Raw genomic sequence first — 21,323 nt, forward strand, 5'->3', positions numbered from 1 at the left:
GTGTGGGTTCAATTCCAGACCTGAAGGGCAGCTCGGGGCCATAGTCTCAGTGGTTCTACCAGGCTCTATTGGACCAGCAAACCTGGTCCCCACCTTTTTTTTTTTTTTCCCTCCAAATGATTTTGAGTTTTGTTCCACATTGTTCTCCCTCTCTATCTAGGGTCTCCTGCATAGATCCCCTTCCAAGTGGATGACAGTGGTAGCCAGGCACCCTCTAGTTCTTCTGGTCTCATAGTTGTATAGGTTGCAGATCGGATGGTGTACTAGTCGCTAGGACTAATTGTTTCCATTAATTTTGGTTTTCTTCTTTCTTCTTTGCTCTTGATGAGGAGAGACCCATCCTTGCATCTAAATGGCAGCTTGCTAGCTTTTAAGATCCCAGTTGCTACTCACCGAAGTAGGAGGTGAAACAATGTCTAATAACATTTTTAAGACCAGTGTTAACATTGTAAGAAAGCGATTCACAGGTGACTAGGTAACTTGCTTGGTAGTGGAAAAGCTAGGATATAAACCAGGCAGTCTCAAAAGCCTGTACTCATTCACATTGTCAACACCCTTTCCCATGGGTATAGCCTTTCAAATAACTTTTCTGGTGTCGATGGTTTGATAGAAGGGTTGATAAATTGATGATTAAGGTTTTAAACAACAGCTGTCCTGAGATTTGCAATATTTCTTGATTTCATATCAGAAATAAAACAAACAAAAAACCCCTGCAGATTCCAGGCTGTTTCTCCTCCCCTTTACTAGCCAGCATTGTGTTCTTATGTTGTTGTTATGTGCCATTGAGTCATCTCTGACTCATTGTGACCTTATGTGCAACAGAATGAAACACTGCCTGGTCCTGTGCCAGATCCCTGCTATACCTGAGCCCATTGCTGCAGCCACCATGTCAGCCCATCTTGTTAAGGGCCTTCCCTTCTTTTGTTGACCCTCCACTTTACCAAGCATGATATCTTTCTCCAGAGAATAGACCCTTCTGACAACATGACCAAAGTAGGTAAGGCAAAGTCTGGCCATCCTCGCTTCCAAGGAGCATTCTTGCTGTACTTCTTCCAGGGCAGATTTGTTAGTTCTTTAAGTAGTCCACGGTATTTTCAGCATTCTTCGCCAACATCACAACTCAAAAGCATCAACTCTTCTTTGATCTTTCTTATTCATTGTCCAGCTCTCACATGCATATAAGGTGATTGACAATACCATGGCTTGGGTTAGGTGCATCTTTGTCTTCAAGGAGATATCTTTGCTCTTTGGTGCTTGAAAGAGGTCTTTTTGCAGCGGATTTGCCCAATGCAATACATCTTTTGATGTCTTGACTGCTGCTGCTTTTGATGTTGATTGTAGTACCAAGTAATATGAAGTCTTTGACAACTTCAGTCTTTTTTCCATTTATCATGATGCTGCTTATTGGTCCAGTTGTGAGGATTTTTGTTTTCTTTATATTGAGGTGTAATCCATACTGTGGAGTAGTCTTTAATCTTCACCAGTAAATGGTCTAAGTCATCCTCACTTTCAACGAGCAAAGTTGTGTTGTCTTCATATCGCAGGTTGTTAATAAGTCTTCCTTCAATCCTGATGCCACGTTCTTCTTCCATATAGTCCAGCTTCTCGGATTACTTCCTCAGCATACAGATTGAATAAGTATGATGAAAGGATACAACCCTGACACACTCCCCTTCCTGATTTTAAACCATGCAGTTCCTCTTGTTCTGTGCAGACGACAAGCTCCTCGTCTGTACAGGTTTCTCATGAGTACAATTAAATGTTCTGGAATTCCCATTCTTCTCAATGTTATCCATAATTTGTTATGATCCATAAAATCAAATGCCTTTGCTTTTATGCAAAGCCAGCATTAGTTGAATCAAAATGTTAGAATATTTCTGAACACCATTATCCAAGACATAAACACTTTATTTTTTTTTTTGGCAGCAGTGTTCCCTCCCCTCCCCTCCCGTCCCTGGCGACCAACAAAGACAATTTCCCTCCATATATAAACCTTTCCTTGACCCCTCACAACAATGAACTAATACTATATTCTTCCTTATGTGATTGACTTATTTCACTCAGCATAATGTCCTCCAAGTTCATCCATATTATGCGGTGTTTTGCAGACTCTACATTATACTTTAGTGCTGCATAGCATTCCAGTATGTGTATGTACCATAGTTTGGTCATCCACTCTTCCACTGATGGGCATGTAGGTTGTTGCTATCTTTTTGCTATTGTAAATAGTGCAGTGATGAACATGAGCATGCATGTATCTATCTGTTCCTATTCTGGCTTTCACTCTCTAGGATATGTACCTAGTAATGGGATTGCTGGGTCAAATGGTATCTCCAATTCCAACTTTCTAAGGAATTGCTGTATTGCTTTCCACAATGGTTGTATCACTTCACAGTCACACAAGCAGTTTATGAGAGTCCCAGTCTCTCCACATCCCCACCAGCATTTGTTGTTTTCTGTCTCGTTGAATCTTGCCATCAGTGCTGGGGTGAGACGGTATATCTCGTTGTTTAGATTTACATCTCTCTGATGGCCAGTGATTGTGAGCATCTTTTCATGTATTAGCTGACCACCTGAATATCCTCCTTGGTGAAGTGTCTATTCATGTCTTCTGCCCATTTTTCAATTGGATTGTTAATTCCTTTGGTGTTGAGGTGTTGGGAGTTTTCCATCAATCTTGGAGATAAGTCCCTTGTCAGATATGTAATTATCAGCAAATATGAATTTGTTGCTGTCATTTTTGACATGTGCTTTTTCATTGAAACACTTTATTTTTAGAAAACTTTCTCAAATGCTGATTTTCCATTGAAGAGCATCAGACGGTTTTCAGCATTCATTAACAGTGTTGTTGCTAGGTTTCCTTAAGTCAGTTCTGACTCATAGCAACCCTATGTACAACAAAAAGAAACTGCCCAGTACTGTGCCATCCTCACAATCCTTGCTGTGCTTGAGTCCATGGGTGCAGCCATTGTGTCAGTCTATCTCGTTGAGAGTCTGACCCTCTACTATACCAAGCATGATATCTTTTGATATCAGTCCTGACATCATGACCAAAGTATAAGAGACAAAGTCTTGCCATCCTCTTTTCTAAGGAGCATTCCAGCTGTACTTTTTCCAGGATGGGTTTATTCATTCTTCTAGCAGTCTAGTACGTGCAGTATTCTTTGCCAGCACCACAACTCAAATCTATTAGTTTCTTCTACAGTCTTCCTTATTCATTGTCCAGCTCTCACATGCATATGGGGCTGTTGAAAATACCATGGCATGGGTCAGGTGCACCTTCGTCTTCAGAGTGACATTTTTGCCCTTTTTTGAACACTTTAGAGTGGTTTTGCAGCAGATTTGCCCAATGCTGTATGTTTGATTTCTTGACTGTTGCTTCCACAGATGTTTGATGGTGGATCTAAGTAAAATGAAATCCTTGACAACTTCAGTCTTTTCTCCATTTATTGTGATTTTGCTTATTGGTCCGGTTATGAAGATTCTTGTTTTCTCCAATCATGGGGGAAAGAGGGGCTGTTTATGCACAGGAAGACAGTTCAGGGGGTAGGAGTGCATGGAGGGATGGACACAGGGAAGAGGTAACTATCGGGAGGAAGTGGGAGCAGAGCTGTTGCATTGGAGTAAATTGTAGTCAGTGGCATGAGACAGCATGTGTGTGAACTGCTGTATGGAAAGTGAATTTGCTCTGTAAACTTTGACCCAAATCACAATTAAAAAAAAGAAAAAAGATATTTGTTTTCTTGTTGTTAAGTGTAATCCATACTGAAGACTGAAGTCTCTAATCTTTATCAGTAATGATAGAATGTTGTGTTTCAGAATAAAATTATAATAGTAATAGCTTAATTCTGGCTGCTTATTGTAATTACTCTGAGACCCGGCTGTCAGAGTTGCCTTTATCTTGTAAATTGCTGGCCCTGATGTCTCAGAGGATAGGAGACAGCTCCTGCCCAGAAGTGTCACATTGCCCATAGCGCACCGAATGGGGTTCCTGACATAGCGGAATGACACCAGAGAAGCAGGAGATCCCAAGAATTAGGAATATTTAACAAATAGAAGGAATGACTTCCATAGCACCTAGACCTTTCTTCTTCTTTTTTTTTTTTTTTTAATTTTCATTTTGATAATGTTAAAACAAAAATACTACAATACATTTCTTGCAGGAAGAAAGAAACAGAAGCTTGCCAAGGAGAGAGCTGGACTTTCCAAGGTAATAATCTGGTTTTAGTTTAATCTGTTTAGTTTATATTAAACACTTTATAGAAACATTGTAAAATCTTCAAAGTATGCATTTTTGAGAAAGCAAGTTGATATCAGATATTATTTTTCTTTTTTAAAATATGTTCCCTTCCCTAAAACACATCATATAGCTTCCTGTATGTTGCTTCAGAGAGATGCACACAAATACATGTATACTGATTATTTTGTTCCATTTTTGTACAAATGGTGGCACACTTTTCTGTACAAGAAGTGGTTCTTTTTGAAGGAAGTTGGGCAAAGAAAACTTAAATCAGTAAATGTTTTATTTTGTTAGTTTTGAAATAATTGCGTAATCAGTACACTTAATTGAGTGGACATTGTTGTTATTAATGTGCCGTTGAGTCAGACCTGACTTATAGCGACCCCTTCTTGGGTTTCCAAGGCGGTATCACTACGGAAGTAGATTGCCCAGCCTTCCTTCCGACATAGTAATTAAAAAACACTCAAACCAAATCCACTACCATAGAGTTGTTTCCAACTTATAGCAAACTTTTAGGACACAGTAGAACTGCCCCATAGAGTTTCCAAGGTTGTAAATCTTCATGGAAGCAGACCACTACTACATATCTTTCTAGCTGGGGGATTCGAACCACTGACCTTTTAGTTAGCAGCCAGATGCTTTAACCATGGTAATGTTGTTGTTAAGTGCCATCGAGTTGGCCCTGACTCATAGTGCCCCTCCTCGGGTTTCCGAGGCAGTATCACTACAGAAGTAGATTGCCCAACCTCCCTTCTGAGGAATAGCTGATGGGTTTGAACCACCAGCCTTCAGGTTAGCAGTCAAGTGCCTTACGCATTATGCTACCAGAGCTCCTATTGATGTGGAAACTGGGAATGAATCACCTTGTTCTAATGTATCTAAAGTACCTTTCTGAGATGTGTAATATATTCATTATGTTTCCAGTAGCCCTTTCTTTCTTAAAGGAAAATTGATTTGTTACAGAAATATGAGTCAGTGCATTTTTAGTTTCAAGGGTATGATCAAAATCTTGCTGTATGTTGGGAGAGTGAATGAAAAATGCTTCTACTTTGTGAAATTTTTTTTCCATCTATATTGGATAATGAGAGCATATGTACTGTAATTCAGAACCAAAAACTTACAATAGAAACCTAAGTTTTTTAATTAAAATGGATTTTTAAATAGATTTTTAAAAGGCAAGCTATATATAGCTGGTGATATTGTATATTGCCATAATCATTCAGTCTGGCAATATGTAACCATCATAAAACAAAAACACAAATGCAAACATTTAAATAAAGTTTCTTGTAGCTTGTAATAGCAAGAAAAAAATTAGAATTCAAATGCCCAACATACAGGTAATGATTAAACAGTCATACATACTTCAGTGGTATATTTTACTGCCATTTGAAAATGAGTAATTTTTTTAGATGAAAGTAAAATCTATATTAATTAATACTGGATCAGAAAGGTAAACTTACTACAGTTTATAGTGAAATAGTAAAAACAATAATGTAAATAGTAAAGTGTGTCTTTTATGGTGGATATGTTTGTATTCTTCATTTTTCACTTTGGGTTTGATTTAGATCTTGGTGAGAACTGTTTAAATGCCAATTTGATAAATAAGTTTTTTTCCCCCCCTTGGATTCATTTGAATGTAGAATAGTAAATTATTATCCTTGTAGATGTGGTTGAGGGGTAAAAGTGTTTTATCCATCTTTAAAATGAGCTTATTTATTTATCTATCTGCATAACTTTCTGTATGTTAGACATGTTCTCTGGCATACACTTGGTATCACCTACTAAACGTTGTTTCTAATTACTAAATAGTCTATTTCCAAACAGTTACCAGATCTTAAAGATGCTGAAGCTGTTCAGAAATTCTTCCTTGAAGAAATACAGCTTGGTGAAGAGTTACTAGCCCAAGGTAATACTCATTATAGATGAAGGAACTAGATTGTATTCTTCACACTAATGTAAATTTATGATGATAAGGGGCTTTTCTTGTGAAGTTTGGCTGTTTTTTAAAGAAGTTACTATAACATGACAGGTTTCTGACACTCAATAACATGTGGATTATTTTATGTTAAGATTGGTTCTAGAACCACCTATGCTTAGTAGATTATCATTGGCCATAATGTATTTTGAGTGAGTTTTAGGCTTACTTGATTGAGATACCATTTCATAGAGAGGATATAAGTAATTGCTAAAAATGAAGTTACTCTGTAGTTTAGAAAAAATAGCCATTGTGGTAGTATTCTTAGGTGTCCTGTAGTCAGTTTTGACTCATAGAGACCCTATATGACAGAGTAGAGCCTGCTTCATAAGGTTTTCTTGGCTATAAGCCAAGCTGACTGCCAGGTCTTTTCTTTGTGGAGCGGTGGGAAATTTGACCCTTCATCCTTTTGGTTAGCAGCTGAACACTTAATCATTTGTACCATCGGGGCTTCTTACAGCCGTAGTACAATATGTAAATAGTAACTGAGGGAATAAAAAAACCCACTGCCATTGAGTCAATTCTGACTCATAGCAACCCCCATTGGGTTTCTGACATGGCAAATCTTTATGGAAATAAGTTGCCCCATCTTCTGTGGAGCAGCTGGTGGGTTTGAACTGCCAACCTTCTGGTTAGCAGTCAAATGCCTTAGGCACTGGGCCACAAGAACTACTTAACTGAGGCAAATGAGCAGGAATTTCCTCCCTCAACCTCCATCTAATCATAATACTTTCTTGCATATTTATAGGAAGGAATGGCTTTAACATTTATCAGACTTTGACATTTTATATGAAATGTTAGATCTTAGAGGGACTTAAACAACTTCCTTGTAATATAAGTGCTAGAGAAAATTAATTTACCCAATCAAGGTCACGAAATGAGTTTGTGATGGCTGATTTAGAATCAGCCCGATTTTATTTGTGCCTCATTTATTCTATTACCTGTATTAAGACTTTTTAAAATTCCTAGTTTGAAATTAAATTTCTATTATCAAATTAATTGACATATCTGAGAACTGTAATTCGTTCAATAATTTAATATTTATAAATCTTTTTAGTGTAAATTAGCTTTTATGTTATAAGTCTTTTTGAAGTTCTTGCTATTGTTTAAAAAAATAAAAATGATATTGAGTGCTAAGTTGTTTTTCTTCCTTATTGTCATTGCTAGCATTTAGACAGAGTTGAGCCACTCAGTGTGATTTAAGGCATTTGTCTTACTCTTTGCTCCTTTTGTGGGAAGAGTATAAGGTGCTTGTGACTAGCTTTACTGTTTTTCAAAAAATTTTAAACTTACTTTGTTATTTAGAATATACATGGCAAGAAATACAACAATTCACCGATTGTTTCAGTGTAATCTCTGTCACTGAATTGTACAGCTTCTATGTGTATAATTCAGAGTCATTGATTAGATTCTTTGAGTTGTGCAAACATTTGCACCTTCCTTTTTTGAGTTATTCCTTCCATTAACATAAACTCACTACCTCGTAAAGTTCCTGTTTAATCTTGAGTTGCTGTTGTCAATTTGATCCCATATAGCTAGTTCTTAAAACAGTGTAATACTCAGGGTGGATCGTTAAGGCGGTTATGCTGAACTATTGTTTGGTTTGAAGAAGACTTCAGGGGATGTTTTTGGATTAAGGTTTGTGGTAGTTAAGTTTGTGTGTCAATTTGAGTAGGCCTGGTTGAGTGGCTGGGTAGCTGGATGTAGTTATTCCCTGTGGTAAGATTGGTAATTAACTCCATGGTGGAATGTGTTAGAGAAGCTCAGTAGTTGCTTTAGGGATTTGGTCTCTGCTTCCCATACATAAGAAGCAGTTTTGGGAATGGTCTTTAGCTTATGGCACACTTGAACCTGCATGTAGCCATGTTGTTGTTCAGCAGTCTGACATGCTCTGCCGACCTTGGGACTTTCAACGGACTTGAATTAATGGCCTGCCATATGGTTTGGTAACATCGAGACTGCCATTTTATTTATCGACCTTGGGCTTGTTAGTCTTAGCAGCCAGGAGCTGACTAAGTGAAGAGATGCCTCTAACTTCACTGAGCCGGGAGCAAGAGCCCAGGGTCGAGGAACTTTCACACAGCCCCTAGAGCCTGGCACTTTGAACTTGGACTTCCAGTCTCCCAGACTGTAAGAGAATAAACTCCTCTTTGTTAAGGCCATTCTGTTTGTGGTATTTTCCTGTCAGAGCAACACTAGGTAACCAGAACACGTTTAAAGGTTATCTAAGGGCAGTAATTTCAGGGGACAGTTTTACTTTTTATCTTGCCTCTCTTTTCCAAAGAAATAGTTCTTGACACAATTTGTTCAGTTAATTATACCTGAGGAGTTGGTGTGATGGTTATGTTTGTATGTAAACTTGGCTAGGCCTGGTTGAGTGGCTGGGCAGCTGGATGTAGTATTCCCCATGATGAGACTGGTAATCAACTCCATGGTGGAATCTACTGGGAGGAGCTGAGTAGCTGCATTTGAGTATGTGGTCTGCTTCCTGTATATAAGAAGAAGCTTTGAGAATGGTCTCTAGCCCTTGGTACGCTTGGAACCTGCATGTAGCCGTGTTGTTGCTCAGCAGCCTGCTATGCTCTGCCGACCTTGGGACTTACAATGGACTTAAGTTAATGGCCTGCTGTGTGGATTGGTAACATCGGGACTGTGCCTTTTTACTTGTCAACCTTGGGTCTTGTCAGCCTCAGCAGCTTGCAGCTGTCTGAGTGAAGAAATGCCTCTAGCTCCAGTGGGCCAGGAGCAGGAGACAGAGCTGGACCCCAAGATTGAGGGGCTTTCACCCAGCCCCTAGAGCCTGGCACTTTGAACTTGGACTTAAAGCCACCAAATTGTAAGAAAAATCTCCTGTTTGTTAAGGCCATCCCATTTGTAGTCTATATTCTTGTCAGAGCAGCACTAGGTAACCAGACAGTCCAATCTGTCCCTGTACTCAAGTTGCTAACAAACTAGCAAAGATTAAAAGTAGTATATAGGTATGGACTGAAGATATTTTAGGTGATGAGCTGTTCTCATAAAGCCCAGAATGCAGCAGATAGTTTTTTTTAATGTATATAGAATCCTTGATTTGTTTTAGAGTTAGTTAGATCTTTCCATATCATTGATGGTTGACATAGTTTAGAATAAATCTGAATTGGTTTAGTACCTGTGTTACCTATATAAAGAAGTGTTATATTATGAATAAAGTTTAGTAACATGAGCAGGGACCTTAATAACATGAAGCAGTTTTTTAATTGTCCTAAGCTTCAATTTCTTCAGATAATAGTAGTACCTAACTAAAAATGATAGTGAAAATTACGTGAGCCTGTTTATATAAACTAAAGAACAGTGTTCTGGTACCTGGTAGGTATTTGTTAAATGTTAGGAGTTAACTTATTAATAATTATGAGAATAAAAAGAGAACGTGATTAAGCTACTAAATAAATTTAATATCAGTACTTAAAGTACTATTACATAAATGTGATACAGAATGAAGAACTTTCAGTAAGTAAAAAGACCTTATTAAAAACACACCTTACTAGTATCAAAGGACTCTGGTGGTGCAGTGGTTAAAGCATTTGGCTACTAACAAAAAGGTCAGTGGTTTGAACCCACCAGCGGCTCTGCAGAAGGAAGATAAGGCAGTCTGCTTTCATAAAAATTTACAGCCTTGGGAACCCAGTGGGCGTCACTATGCGTTGGAATCACCTTGATAGCAGTGAGTCGGTTTTTTTTTTTTTTTTTTAGTTTACTAGAATGTGGCATCAGGATTGGAGGAAGAACCATTAACAATCTGCAATATGCAGTTGACACAACCTTGCTTGCTGAAAGTGAAGATGACTTAAAGCACTTACTAATAAAGATCAAAGACTGTAGTCTTCCATACGGATTACAATTCAACATGAAAAGAAAATCCTCACAACTGGACTGCTAAAGGAGCCGGGTAACATCTTCTGAGCTCTTCTAACTACACAAGAGGAAGACAGAATCACCATCAGCAGTTTAAGGCCTGTTATGAGGCCAGACTTGCTGCCACCCTTTAACCCTCTTACTAACCTTGTAACCAGCCATTCTTCCTGTGGCACCCACCTCTCTGCTGGGTTCAATAATTCGATGCAGTGACCACACAGAACTCACAGATGATGGAGTGTATTAGGGAAGCAACAGGCTACAATTTAAGTTCAGTAATGTGTTCAGTCTCTCAGCCGGCCGTCTCTCTCAGCAGTGCATCTCTCTCACATCTCTTTCTCAGCATTGCATCTCATGTCTCTCAGCAAGCATGTCTCTCAGCTGACATTCAGAGAGATTCATTCTGCCTCTAGGAGTGCTCCTTTTGAGCCTGGCAGAGTGGCCAAAACCAACCAATCCGAACAGAATTCTGCACACCTAAGAAAGAGTGAACTTCCCAGAATGTTACTTATGCTGTTCCAACAAAAATATACCAGTTGGATAACTTTAACAATCAGCATTGCTCACAGTAAAGTGGGAGTTAAAAGACTATGTCTTGAAAAGCCATACCATGTAATTTACCATACCTCAAGCCACCCCTTGGCTTTTCTAGCCATTGTCCCTTTTATACTTTGAAAATTAACGTCTCCTTCACCATCAGTTTGAAAATAACTACACCCATGAAAGCATGTAAGCCAGCCATTTCATGCCTTTTTCTCCCTCCATTTTAAATAGCCAATTTCTAATTTGCCCATCCCTATCAAACCAGTACTTTGAGGAGACAAGCATGTTCCCTTTCTCTCTGGGGAATCTTTTGTTAATGCTTAGAACTTTGGGCATCTGCATCCATAAATAAGCAAAGTCCAGCTCAGTGTAAGCCATCAAATTGCAGCACCTTAACACCACCTCAGTGTCAAACATCTTCCTCTTCATTTGGTCAGGTTCTGTTCAGCTCAGCCCTGGCCATCCCAATTAGGTCATGGGTTCCAGCTGCCAAGTTTGGGAGTCACACTCTCTCCTTAACTTCAGACTGCCAGCACATTCTCGTTCTCATCCTTAGTCTTCAGGGACTATTTCAATGCCTATAGGCTCACAACTCCTTGTACTTCAGACCAGCCAGCTCTTTCTCTCATCCCCAGCCTCTGTGGCCTAGATGAAAGAGTACCGAACTCAGCCCATTTCTTCATTGCTGTACTTCCCCCACTGCCACTCAGGTGGACCCAGGTGGTCACAATCGAGCAACATACAAGCCTACTGCTCACTGGCTTCCTTTAACTTCAGTCCTGGAAGGGGTTTCTCTCTTGGCCCATGATTTTCCTGCCTTGATGTATCCAAAGCCAAACTGCTTGTTTGAAATTAAAAAAGCCAAACAGTTTTTCTCTGTACGTCCTGTCTTCAGAGCAGATCGTCTGTTCTCTTTCAATAGTTCTGGGTGGGGGTCAGGTTTTTTACCTAAGTCCCCTGTACTCTACATAGGGCTTGAAACAAAAGCCTGTGTTGGTTCCTGGGGAAATTCTATTCCCCCTTTTAACATACCTGGTCAAGTACTGGCGGAAGGCAGACCTATACAATCTCTATATTCATACCCCATAATCATTACTAATGGACAAGTAGGTGAGAGAACATTCAGAATCCATAGTACATTCAGATAAATACATAATCCAAAATGCATAATCCTTTTTAAGACATTCCAGTCTTATCTCTTCACCTTGATTATCTTCCCATTCTATGTATATGGTCTTGGGCCTTTGGGTGTAACTGAAAGCCCTAGCCTCTGGATCAGTTATTTCCTTTAGTAGGTAACACCAACCAAAGTAACCATCTAAGAATCTAGAGTTTCACTTCCCAGGCCCTTCCTCCTCCTTCTTCTTCTTTTTTTTTTATAGCAAAGTCCCATGCTTTTATGAGTCTGGAGCCACTGCAATGAATCCCACCACTTCTGACATCAACTGTGAAAAGAGCAGGGAGGCGGCATCTTCTGAGCTCCTCTATCTCAATAAGAGACAGAATCACCATCAGCAGCTCCAGGCCTGTTCTTATGAGGCCAGAGATGCCGCCACCCTTCAACTCTCTTACTAACCTTGTCACCAGCCATTCCTCCTGTGGCACCCACCACAGAACTGGGTACTGGGTTTGATAATTTGCTGCAGTGGCCACACAGAACTCACAGATTATGGAATTTATTAGGGAAACAACAGGCTACAATTCAAGTTCAGGAACATGCTCAGTCTCTCTCAGTTGGCCATTTCTCTCAGTAGCACATATCTCTCTCAGCAGTGCTTCTCTTACATCTCTTTCTCACCAGCACATCTCTCTCAAGTCTCTCTCAGCAGCGTGTCTCTGTCAGCCGACAGAGTCATTCTGCCTCTAGGAGGGCTCCTTTTGAGCCTGGAAGAGTGGCCGTAACCAAGCAATCCCAGCATCAGAATTCTGCACACCTGAGAGAAAGTGAACTTCCTAGAAGATTGCTTCATTCTGCTCCAACAGAAACGCACCAGTTGGATAACTTTTAACAATCAGCTACTCAGTTGCTCATGCAAAGTGGGAGTTACAAAGACTATGGCTAGAAAAACCATACTGTGTAATTTAGTATACCTCGTGGACCAATAAGCAGCATCATGATAAATGGAGAACAGATTGAAGTTTTCAGCTATTTCATTTTATGCATCCCCAGTCAATACCCATGGAAGCAGCAGTTGGGAAATCAGACATCATATTGCAATAGGCAAATCTGTTACAAAAAACCTCTTTAAAGTGTTGAGAAGCAAAGATGTCACTGTGAAAACTTTGAGGTGGGCCCGACCATGGTATTTTTAATCACTTCATATGCATGTGAAATCTGGACAATGAATAAGGAAGACTGGAGAAGAGTTGATGCCTTTGAATTGTGTTGTTGGCAAAGAACACTGAGAATATCATGGACTGCCAGAAGAAGTAACATCTGTTCTGGAAGAAGTGCAGCCGGAATGCTTCTTGGATGTGAGAATGGCCACACTTTGTCTCACCTACTTTGGTCATGTTGTTAGACCATTCTCTGAAGGAGAATATCATGCTTGGTAAAGTAGAAGGTCATTGAAGAAGGGGAAGATCTTCAACGAGGTGGATTGACAGAGTGGCTGGAATGTTGTGCTCAAGCATAGCAAGAATTGTGAGGCTGGAAAAAAAATAAAAAAAGAATTGTGAGGCTGGCGCAGGACCACGCAGTGTTTTGTTGTTTTGTATGTAGGGTCACTATGAGTTGAAGCCAAGTTGATGGCACCTAACAACAACAACAGTAGTAGTATCAGTAGCTGTGAAAGGTCTGAGATTTTACCTCACAGTCATGCTAACAAGTTAGCCTGCCAATTTCACAAATGCTAGTAGAAAGCACAATTTTCCCGCGTCAGAGACAAAGGACACTTTATCTAGTGGTTTGTATGAACAGGTCGACCTCATTTTCATGTCAGTCTTCAGTTTGGTGCTACTTTTATTACTCCACAGCAATTGCAATAGTCAGAGGATTAGCATTTGTACTGGTTATTCAAGCCCCCATTCCCATGGATGATAGCTATAACTGTAGTGGCTTGCATTACAGGAGAGGTAGTAGCCTGAATTTGGATAACCTGGATCTTTTATAGCAGGCAGTAAGCATGCCTGCCCTTTGTTCTAGAGGGAGATCTTATTATATTAGACAGTGGGTTAGCATGCCCTTGTTCCAGAGGGAGATACAGAGTATTCAATGGCTGTTCACTGTACAAACATCCTTGAAAGGATAATCTGGGGAAAAGGCAGTGAGTGGCTCTGCTTGGGAGAAGTACAGAAATGTGAGACACTGTAGAGAATTGTCTCCCAATCAGTTTCTTCATTTTTTAAAAAAATATTCAGTAGAGGGTTTGTTTTTTTTTTTAAAGGTGATATTAAAAGAATGTTTGTATTGTTTGCAGAAGAACACTTAATTTAAAGCCATATTTAATGACACAGATTTCATTTGTATATATAATTTAGGACAATTCATTGGACCTAAATTTAAAAGGGATTGTAACAGGACAAGAACTACATACTTAATATTTATTGAATTAAATGAACCTTCCAAAATTAATTAGCCATTGAAAATCTTATGGAGCACAGTTCTACTTTTACACACATGGGCACCATGAGTTGGAATGAAGTTAATTCCAGCAACTGGTGATGATGGTGATGGTCCAAAACTAAACCTTAAGTGATTTTTTTTTCCCCAAGTCATTTGTTTATGGCCAGAAGTGTGTAGATAAGTAAACAAATATTACCACTCAGATAATTACTGTTTTGTTAATCTGCTTCCTCCTTGCCACTTACACTGGTATCACCATTATGTCTATTAGCATCACTTTTTTTTTAAACTTTCATTGTGATTTGGGTGCAATTTTACAAGCAGATTAACATACAGCATCTCATACATATTTTGTTTCATGACACTGATTGCAGTCTCCACAGTGTAATAGTTCTGATCTTCCACCTCCTCCCTATCTTTACTCATTCCCCGTGTCCTTTTTTTTTTCTTTTTTAAATTGTGATTTGGGTGAAAATTTACAAAGCAAATTCACTTCCCATACAGCAGTTCACATACACTTTGTCTCATGACATTGACCACAATTCACAATGCAACAACTCCCCTCCCACTGCCTCCTGACAGTCACCTCTTCACTGTGTCCATCCCTCCATATACTCCTGTCCCCTGAGTTGTCTCCCTGTGCATAAACAGCCCTTCTTTCTCCCATGATTGTTCTCTCCAAGAGTGTATTTACCTCAGGTAAATGTTCAACTCCTGTGCCTGTCTTTTGCTTAGCTGGAAGCCACAGGTGTGGGTTCAGTTCCAGACCTGAAGAGCAGCTAGGGGCCATAGTCTCAGTGGTTCCCCCAGGCTCAATCAGACCAGCAAACCTGATCCCCCCCCCCTTTTTTTTTCCCCAAATGCTTTTGAGTTTTGTTCCACATTGTTCTCCCTCTCTATCTAGCGTCTCCTACATAGATCCCCTTCCAAATGGTTGACATTGGTAGCCAGGCACCGTCTAGTTCTTCTGGTCTCATAGTCGTATAGACTGAGGATTGCATGATGTACTAGTCATTAGGACTAATTCTTTCCATGAATCTTTGGTTTTCTTCATTCTTCTTTGCTCTGTACAAGGAGAGACCCATTGTTGCATCTAGATGGCTGCTTGCAGGCTTTTAAGATCCCAGTCACTACTTGCCAGAGTAGGAAGTGGAACAATGTTTTGTGTAGTATGTAATGCCAATTGAGCTTGATGTCCCCTGTGACTGTGGTCCTGAGCCCACTCCCTGTGTCCCTTTCTTGCCTATGCGTTCCTGCCTACCTAGCTTTCTCCCTGTGAAGATGCTGCCCTTCTGATCACCCGTGAGTGACCATTCTGAGTGAATCTCCATGGTTTAGTTGTTCAGCTCGTAGGCCTGTTTATTGTTTGGCTGAGAGTTGAACCATGGGAGTGAGTACAGTTCTAGGCCCAAAGGGTGACTTGGGGCCATAGTCTTAGGGATTTCACCAGTCTATCTGGCAGTAATCCTAGTCTTTTTTATGTTTTTGTATTTTGGTCCACATTTTTTCCTCCACTCTGTCGAGGATCCCCAAGTTTGGTCCTTTTCTGAGTAGTTGGCATTAGTAGATGGGCATCATCTAGTTCTTCTGGTCTCAGGGTCATTTGGGCTGAGGTTCGTGTGGTCTGTTGATCCTTTGGCCTAATTGTTTCCATATGTCTTTGATTTTCATCATTCTAATTTGCTCTGGAGGAGGAGAGACCAGTAGTTGCCTCTCAGATGGCTACTTGAAACTGTTAAGCCCTCAGTTGCTACTCATCAAAGTAGGATGTAGAACATTGTTTTTGTATACTGCGTTGTGCCAATTGAATTTGATGTCTCCCATTACCATGATCCCAAACCTGCAAGCCCAGTGACTTACTCACTCGAGGTGCTTGGTTGTGGCTAAGAAGTTATCCTAACTTTGTCATCTTTTCACTCTATACTGTGTATAGACGTTTTATAGCACATACAAAAAGGTTTGTGGGAATATCATCTGCCAGACATATGTGTGCATTCATAGGTTAGTGTTTGTTACTACTGATAGTGCAGTATTGCACATATGATAGTACTTACCTTGGTTGTCTGTCCCTCTTGCGCACCTCTGAGTCCTCCTTATCCTTGGTAATACTATGCTGGTCACATACCTATTAGCATCACTTCTAAAAAAATTTTTTCTCGTATGTGGTAACATTAAAATAGTGCAGAAGGTTTGTTTAAAGTGTAATTGGTTTTCCTTTCTACCCCAGTCCCCATCTTCTGGTTCTTTTCTCTTAAAGAAAAATATATTCCATTTTTAGCAGTTTCTTACATAATCTTGAAGAAATAGTCTTAAGTCTATAAATGATAATGTACTTGGACACTTTTACGCCTTAGTTATCTCTTCTTATGTTCCAGTATCCATTAGTGCATATAATCTGGCTCATTAATGGTGGCATAGTATTTTCAGTTACGTGGATATACTACTGTAGATTATTTCCAGTTTTACTTGTGTATTGTTTTTCATTAGCATCACTTGGAGATAATATGAAGACTTCAGAGTTGAATATTTGACAAAGGGAAAGGTTTTTTGAGTTATATGTAATTTATATGACTCTTACAGGTGAATATGAGAAGGGTGTGGACCATTTGACAAATGCAATTGCTGTGTGTGGGCAGCCACAGCAGTTACTGCAAGTGTTACAGCAAACTCTTCCACCACCAGTGTTCCAGATGCTTCTGACTAAGCTCCCAACAATTAGTCAGGTAAGGAATTAAAATGTTTAAAATAAAACTAGAATCTATGAAATGCTTGAAATTTCCTTTTCTAATAGCAGAATATCCAAATGACTGGGCATGAGGACTAGTAATTGTGCCTTGGGGGTAGATCAGGAAGTATGTATGTTAGTGTTGAGATTAACATTACATCTGAAATTTCAGACCACTCTCAGCTGCTTTCTAAGACTAGCTTTCTCCCTACTTTTCTGGTACACTGTGTATTCTGTTAGGTGGCCTGGCAGAGGACAGAGAAGCCATGATGGCATAGCTTAGAAATTAGCGTCATTGATTAATTGCTCTCTCTGACCCTCACTGTCTAAAGGCTCAGTTCCTCTGATGTTGAGATAGGCATGGAGCTAGTTAGACTACATCCTTAAGTCCCTGTTGAATAATGAAAAGTAACCGTTAATATAAAACTTACTCATAAGTTAAGAATTTTAAAATGCATTCTGAATCTTTTCTGTGGAGCTCAAATTACCTTTAGGAATAAGTTCTCTATTTCTGATGTTTATTTCCCCAGTTATGTGTGATTGAAAATTAGTAAGATGATAATGTATAAGTTTTATAGAACTCAGTAATTAAAAATTGGCATGTTAATTCTTCAAGCCTATCTTTACTCAACTAGATTGGAGTAGGAGTGGAAAGAAAATATTTGTCCCAAAGATTTGAGGAAAAAGTTAAAGGCTTAGGTTTAATGCCTTTTTGTTTAGACTGTGTGATTCTCAGCTGTCTATATCAGAATCATCTGTTTAATATAATATACTGTTTGAAAGGCAGTACAGCATAGTGCTTGTGGAATGTTGACCTAAGGGTGATGTTTTTTAAAATATGAGTGTGTTCAGAATGAAACCTGAATTCTTCTCCATTAAAAATGATTTCCTTTACTAGTTAACTTGTCTCATTATCTGGAAATGTTTTCAAAATGCTAATATTAATATATAATAGATATATTCTTTTTTCATGTAATGACTTTTTGAGCATTTCTAGGACAAAATGGAAAATATTTGGAGCATAGAATAGTCATTAAAGCAGTCAACAGTTTACTTTTATTTTTAAGAAAAGAGATCTTAATTTTTTTGTTTCAGTTAATGTAATTGTTCAATAGTGTAGCATAATGTAGTGCTATACCTCCTTTATTAACTTGGATTTTGAAATAGAACTGAGAGCAGTGTGATCAAAGATGTCCTGTATGAAAACAGTGAGTAAAGTGTTAAATGTTGAAATAACGGTTTGGATAGGTATCATATTTTTACAAATAACCACATGTATTGTAGGTTTTCTGCCAACCATGCAACTCCCCCACTCACCATGTTATTTTCCTAAGCATGCTGTGCTATGTATTATTTACATGAGCATATTATTTGCAAAAGACATTACAGTAAATACTAGCCAGATTTGATTCTTTGAATACAAAAAGTGTTTTATGTTGAATTTAGAATCCTGAATATTAAATGAAAAATTAAATTATTTTCCCTTTTTTTTTTTTTTTCTTCTTCCTTCAGAGAATTGTAAGTGCTCAGAGCTTGGCTGAAGATGATGTGGAATGAGAAACAAATGCCAAAATAATAAAATTTCAATTAAAAATATTTTGAAATTCTTAACTTGGAAGATGAGCTGATCTGGGGGAATAAGGGCAAATAAGCTTCTTATGGACGGACTGTGTACTACACTGAAATCTGCCAAAGTTAATTTTTATTTTGTGTAGATTCATTTGTTTTATTTATTTTTCCCAGTGAAAAGTGTATTTTGATAGAGAATTTTTCATTTTATAAATACACTATGAGTTATCAAAATACCATGAATTTTGTTTATTTCTAAAGCATAAAATTAAAATGTACATAAGACATTTACCTATGTTAAGAATACTCAGTGTTCAGTTTTGAAAGAGAAGGCAAAAAAGTAGATGATGAAGAATACACATTTTGAAAGCTAGTACATTTTGTTACACATTAGAAATTTGGATAAAAACTTAATTGTGTTTATTAAAATTGAGATAATTTTTTCCATTTAATTTCTTACATGTAAATATGTGTGATGTGCTGTTGTGCTTGTATTAATCTCAGTCTCACCCCGAGTATTAGGCTTAATATGTTCTAGTTATTTAGCTCCCAGTATTTTAAATATATATAGTTACAAATAGCACTGGGAATTGTATCTATGTAAAGACTTTCACCTAGCTGTGTGAGCTTCACCAACTCATATCTACTGAAATGACAGAAGTGATCACTGATCTCGAGATACTCCTTTCAGCTCCTAATTTACACAGTTCTGTTCAGTATCTTCTTGTCTGCTTTCTGAGGTGTGTGTTTGTTTGGACCAGTATGCCTTGCTTTTTTTTTTTTTTTTTTTAAATATTCTGCATTTTGCATGCTTGCCCGACTTGGTATTTATAAATTAAACTTTTTTTAATGGTCCCAACTATCATGTTGATTTTCACCGAGATCATATGGTTTTGTCAGTATTCTTACTAATCTTAAGCTTACCCTTTAAGGCAGTTGAGATGATCTGCTTGTCTTTGGGAGGGGGAAAAACAAAAGTTTGTTCCCCTTTGCTTTTATCTTCATTGTACCTCCTTAATCCTACTTCAGCTTGGTTCATTTCTCTTGAATGCTAAAACTAAGGTGTGTAACCTAGTGACTGAAGACTTGAAAACAATGAATCTAGTGGGATCTGTTATTTTCAAATGTTGACAAGTTACCTGCAGTTACCAACTGGGTTTCAGAACTGAGGCTAAGGATCCTTCGCATTTAGTGGCATCTGGTGAACTAAGCATTTCCCATTGTACAAATTGGCTTTATTCTGTCTAAAAATCTGTGAAGAGACTCTAAAGATTTTTCCTATGTACTTGGCTCTTCATTTCAGTTTACTTAGAAACTTTCTTAACCTAGAATTTCTTTGTGGTGGTTGTGTAATAGTCAAAGAAGTTTTTAATATAGTTGTAAGTTCTGCCTCTTAATTAGCTGTACAGCCTTGAGCAAGTCATGGTACATGTCTGAATTTACCTCTACTATTCTCACTTAAAGAAGCTCTGGTGGTATAGTAGGCTGGCGGTTCAAACCCACCAGCCAGGCCTCAGAAGGAAGATTGGGCAGTCTACTTCTGTCAGTGATACTGCCTCAGAAACCCAAGGAGGGGTCGCTGAGTTATATCCAAATCGACAGCAGTGAGCTTGGTTTTTGGTGGTGTAGTGGGTAAGGCATTTGGCTGCTGACCAAACTCACCAGCTGTTCCGCTGGAGGAAGATGAAGCGATCTACTTCCATAAAGATTTGCAGTCTTGGAAATGCAACGGGAGTCGCTGTGAGTCAGAACAACTCGGTGGCATTGGTTTTTTTTTTGTTGTTGTTGTTTTATTCTCATTTATAAATGAGGCTAGGTGACTCAAACATTAAGACTTCTTACTCAGTACCTTCTAGGTTTGTGATTCTGAACCCTTAAACAGTGTGCTTTTTGGGGAGTCATGACCAGTACAAACACGATGGTTAGATCAAATCAGTGTATTGATGTTTGGTCAGTAGTTCTCCAAGCAGCTAAGAAACAGTCTTTTGTCTTGCAGCAGTCTGGGTATAGATAAGAGAGGGAGAACAGCAGTAGACAGAAAGCTTGGTAAGAAAAGAATGAGCTCAGAAAAACTAAGGACTAGTTGAAAGAGTAGGAGCTCTGGTAGCATAGTGCCTAAGGCACTTGACTGCTAACCAGCAGTTCAAACCCACCAGCCACTCCTTGGAAGGAAGAGGGGGCAATCTACTTCCATAGTGATACTGCCTTGGAAACCCAAGGAGGGGTCGCTATGAGCCGAGTCCGACTCAACGGCACATAACAACAGTTGAAAGAGTAAAAGGTCAACGTAGAGTTTGGGAGGGTAGAAAGACTTCACATATGCTGTTGAGAACTATAGTGTAATACAAGGTGGGTTTCACTTGGTTTTCTGAAAAATTAGACTAGCTTTGATCTAATGGTTTTGAAAAAGCAATGATAACACTAAGCTGATTAAGCCTAGTACATCTAAATGATAGCTTTGTTGCTTTAAAGGTAACACTTTTGAAAGCTAGCTGTGTTAGGTAAAAAATAAAATGACTGTTTTTAACCCCTTCAGAAACATAGTTGCTGAACACTATCTGTTCCCTACTTAAAGTTTCACAGTGCAGTATCACCTGGGATGGTAGTATGCTGGCCACATGGTCCTAACTAGGTGGGCATGTGACAACCCAAGACTTGAAGTAGTAATAAACAGGCTGAATGTTCCCATGTGCTGATGTTGCACATGTGTATAAAACCTTTGGAAATGGAAAATAGGTATTAGTGTATGTTGACATGTTTTTTTGGGCAAAGATTTATTCTGTTTCCGTAATTTGTACTTAAGGTGCAAGAACAT

General features: G+C 38.8%; 1 protein-coding gene across 1 annotated transcript in view; it reads left to right on the forward strand.

Moving 5' to 3' along the window:
* The window catches only part of TOMM20 (translocase of outer mitochondrial membrane 20), a 25,848-nt gene extending 7,352 nt beyond the window's left edge, over positions 1-18,496 (forward strand). The window contains exons 2-5 of the mRNA XM_007938475.2: positions 4,164-4,210; positions 6,065-6,146; positions 16,795-16,937; positions 18,452-18,496. Of these exons, the coding sequence (XP_007936666.1) occupies positions 4,164-4,210; positions 6,065-6,146; positions 16,795-16,937; positions 18,452-18,496 (317 nt within the window). The remainder of the gene's footprint in view (positions 1-4,163; positions 4,211-6,064; positions 6,147-16,794; positions 16,938-18,451) is intronic.
* The last annotated feature ends 2,827 nt before the right edge of the window (positions 18,497-21,323 follow it).

This window comes from Orycteropus afer, unplaced genomic scaffold, assembly GCF_000298275.1.
Source record: "Orycteropus afer afer isolate SDZICR_OR568_19922 unplaced genomic scaffold, OryAfe1.0 scaffold00050, whole genome shotgun sequence".
NCBI lineage: Eukaryota > Metazoa > Chordata > Mammalia > Tubulidentata > Orycteropodidae > Orycteropus > Orycteropus afer.